At 24.8% G+C, this 2011-nt stretch overlaps 1 protein-coding gene across 1 annotated transcript in view; it reads left to right on the forward strand.

Annotated features, from left to right (window-relative positions):
- Positions 1–581: 581 nt before the first annotated feature.
- LOC102681082 (coilin-like) overlaps positions 582–2011 on the forward strand; it is a 1956-nt gene continuing 526 nt past the window's right edge. The window contains exons 1-4 of the mRNA XM_006616290.1: positions 582–946; positions 1011–1201; positions 1266–1768; positions 1853–1958. Of these exons, the coding sequence (XP_006616353.1) occupies positions 714–946; positions 1011–1201; positions 1266–1768; positions 1853–1958 (1033 nt within the window). The 5' untranslated portion in view covers positions 582–713. The remainder of the gene's footprint in view (positions 947–1010; positions 1202–1265; positions 1769–1852; positions 1959–2011) is intronic.

Here is a 2011-nt window from a genome sequence, read left to right on the forward strand (position 1 = left end):
GAAAGTACATGAAACTAAAGTAGATAAAGAGGGCAAATAATAGAAAAAGACAAATAGCGTAAAAATGTTAATGCTGGCGCCATCTGTGGAAGATACATGAAACTAATGTAGATAAAGAAAACAAATAGAAAAAGGATGAAAATAGGTAAGAATTGACTATCAGCACCATCTCTTAATTACTTTTAGAATAATTTTTCTTGAATAAAAACTTTTCAACTCGAGAGATGGCGCTAAACATCAGTTTTTAACTTATTTTTATCTCTATCTTTCTTCTATTATTTTCTTTCTTTGTTTAAATTTGTGTTTCATTTGCGGCATTCTAGAGATGGCGCTGATATCAGAATTTTTATTCTATCTCTGTCTTTCTCCTATTATTTGTTCTCCTTGTCTATACTTATATTTTGCGACATTATAGAGATGGCGCTCGCGAATTTTTATTCTATTTCTTATTATTATTAAAAAAGAAATATGAATTATGAATGAATGGATGTAATTTTTTCTCATATATTTAAATTTAATTATATAATTATTAATAAATATGATATTATCTAGCATAAAATGTTGCTCTTCTTTCGAAAAACAGAGTAATAATTTCTGAATGTACATTAACCTAAAAAACGCTTATTTTCATATGAGTCTTGATAAAGTACGTTTCGATAAAGCTCGGTGAACGATTGTCTAGATATAAGTGAAACATAACGTTAAAAAGAAATATGTTTCAGCCGAATTTTCGCGTTAAACTCGATTTAAGTAAATTTTACAATGATGCGCGTCGTTTTTCTTGGATTTTTGTCGACAGTACAAATATGTTTCAAATTAGTCATTTAAAACAGCATATTACGGAATTGTTGAATATCAATGAACCATTCCATTTATTACTAAATGAAAACGAATATTTACCACCCAGCGAGAATATACGCATTTTAAAAGAAAATGAAATAATTCTGTGAGAATTTAAAAAAAATATATATATAAAAATCTATCGTGTTATTTATATGAAACTGTTGCAGGGTTTCTCCTGGATCTGGATTAAATAGCCACTTTGATTTATCTATAAATAATCACTTCGACTCAATTACAATTTCACCAAGTGAGAAAAATATACAAGAGTTAGAGAATAGTTTTAGGAGTCCAAATGAAACTAAAAATTTATGTCAAAAGCAATTAAAAATATCAAGTGTCACGAATATATCTCAAAATGGTAAGAACATATAATGAAATAATTAACATAATCAAATTAAAATCTATTGATATAAATTTTATAGAAAAATTTGATATATCTACAAATCTCTTCACATGTCCAAAAAGAAAACGTGTAAGACATAGAAAAAAGAAAATAACAGATGAAGAAACAGTGATACAAAAAAAAGAAAATGAATTAAACAAACCTAAAATTATTAATTCTTATATTATTCCTTTTGGCAAACATATTCGTTTTGATGATTTAGAAGATAATGATGAGGAAAGAAAGCCTAAATGTCAACAAATAATGAATGGAACTAATACAACTCATGTATCACCTTCTCATGAATTAGCTAATTTATTATCATTAAGTAATAATTCTACTCCTGTTACTTTTACAAATATTAAAAATACAAATATTAAAGTAAAAGAAATACAGGACCCATGTGAAAAAGTAGAATCTCATGAAAATAAAAGCATAGCTTCAACTAATAATATTAATTTAGAAAAGTTATTAAATATAGATTTCAAAACATATCCAATTATGATAGAAAAACCACAACTTAAGGATATTATTGCATTTAAGGTAATTTAAAATATTAATATTTGTTATAATATATATTATTATATATTAATATATATTATATATATATAATTAATTAATTTTCAGATGCTCAAAATTGGATCAGATTATACACCACAAATATCAGACTTTATTGTAGCAGAGATTTTATCTTATTGTCCAGAAACATCAGTATATATTCTTAAAATATTACGTATGTGATTTTTTATTAATATATATATATATATATATATCAGAAAAGAAATT

The sequence above is a fragment of the Apis dorsata genome, unplaced genomic scaffold, assembly GCF_000469605.1.
Source record: "Apis dorsata unplaced genomic scaffold, Apis dorsata 1.3 scaffold_256, whole genome shotgun sequence".
Taxonomy (NCBI): Eukaryota; Metazoa; Arthropoda; class Insecta; order Hymenoptera; family Apidae; genus Apis; species Apis dorsata.